The 1,477-nt window shown below is 50.0% G+C and overlaps 1 protein-coding gene across 1 annotated transcript in view; it reads left to right on the top strand.

The window, feature by feature from the left end:
- Nucleotides 1–420: 420 nt before the first annotated feature.
- LOC125482407 (SCO-spondin-like) overlaps nucleotides 421–1,477 on the top strand; it is a gene marked incomplete at its 3' end in the record, with an annotated part of 6,648 nt that continues 5,591 nt past the window's right edge. Inside the window, exons 1-2 of the mRNA XM_048594477.1 lie at nucleotides 421–524; nucleotides 1,130–1,350. Coding sequence (XP_048450434.1) covers nucleotides 1,245–1,350 — 106 coding nt within the window. The remainder of the gene's footprint in view (nucleotides 525–1,129; nucleotides 1,351–1,477) is intronic.

The following is a 1,477-nucleotide window of genomic DNA, read 5'->3' as shown; positions in this document are numbered from 1 at the left end:
ATTTTGTTCCCTTATCCAGATCATTAATATATATTGTGAATAGCTGGAGTCCCAGCACTGATCCCTGTGGCACCCCAGTTTGTCTGTAGCTTGTTTTAGAACATAGAACATAGAACATTACAGCGCAGTACAGGCCCTTCGGCCCTCGATGTTGCGCCGACCTGTGAAACCAATCTCCTATAGCTGTGTAAACAGCAAACACACTGAGTGTCTGTAATCTGCTTTCCCTTTTCAGTCCTCACTCAAAAACACAGAACAATATAAAGATATGGCTTTTGCATGTCCAATGGGATTTTAGGCTCAAAGGGCTGAATGGCCTGCTCCAGTTCCTAATTCTGAATCTCTTAAACCTGCCTGTTTCCTGTCTAGGAATGTCCCTGTGTAATAAAGGAGGATATTCTACAGTTATTTCAGAATCACTCCATAAACCCATCAGTCCCTCCAATTATCCTGGCGGACGATGGTGCAGAGATTCAGGAGGAGATCCCATCAGGGGCCATATTCCAACACGAATGCAGCAACTGGTAAGGAACATTCCAGAACCTTCTCACTGAGCGGAATCAGTCAGCACTGATCTGTACATTAATTCAAAAGTGAAAGAGCCAGTAAAGAGACTGCAGAAGTTGCAAGGTTCAGGAAAATGAGCAGTGGGTAATTGGATGTGATTGTGCTGGAGGGGGTGCAGAGGAGATTCACCAGGATGCTGCCTCGGGTGGAACGATCCAGCGATGAATGGAGGCTGGGTAAGCTCAGGTTGTTTTCTTTAGAGCAGAGAGGGTTGAGTGGGAGGGGGGGGAACCTGATAGTGGTGTGTAAGATAATGAGGGGCACACATAGTATGAGTAGCAAGTAGTTATTCCCATTAGTTGAGGCATCAATAACAAGTGGGCATCATTTTAAAGTGAAAGGCGGAGGATTTAGAGGGGGTTTCAGGAAAAGCATTTTCACCCAGAGGATGGTGGGGCTGTGGAATGCTCTGTCTGGGAGGGTCGGAGTTGGGAAATCTCACAACCTTTAGAAAGTACTTGGATGAGCATTTGAAAAGTCATAGCATTCCAGGCTGTGGGCGTGGTGTGGCAATGTGGGATTAGAGTGAGATCTGTACTGACCATTCTGTGTTCCCACTCAGTACATGTAGGAATGGACGACTGAACTGCTCATTCACTGTGTGTGTAACTGATGGAGTTTTTTCCACATGGAGCCCCTGGACTTCCTGTTCCCGCAGCTGTGGTGGAATCGGTCACATGACCAGATCACGTGACTGCTCAAGCCCAGCACCAACCAATGGCGGCAGAGACTGTGTTGGACCAAGAGTCGACTTTAAGTTTTGTCAGAGTCTGGACTGTGAAGGTGGGCGAGGGTGAGGGCGAGGGGGCGGGCGAGGGCGAGGGCGAGGGGGCGGGCGAGGGCGAGGGGGTGGGCGAGGGAGAGGGGCCGGGCGAGGGCGAGGGTGAGGGCGATGGCGAGGGCGAGGGGG

This window comes from Rhincodon typus, unplaced genomic scaffold (genome assembly GCF_021869965.1).
Source record: "Rhincodon typus isolate 14 unplaced genomic scaffold, sRhiTyp1.1 hic_rhity00009897, whole genome shotgun sequence".
Taxonomy (NCBI): Eukaryota; Metazoa; Chordata; class Chondrichthyes; order Orectolobiformes; family Rhincodontidae; genus Rhincodon; species Rhincodon typus.
The sequence above is the reverse complement of the archived record's forward strand: the minus strand, read 5'-3'. Positions and strand labels throughout refer to the sequence as shown.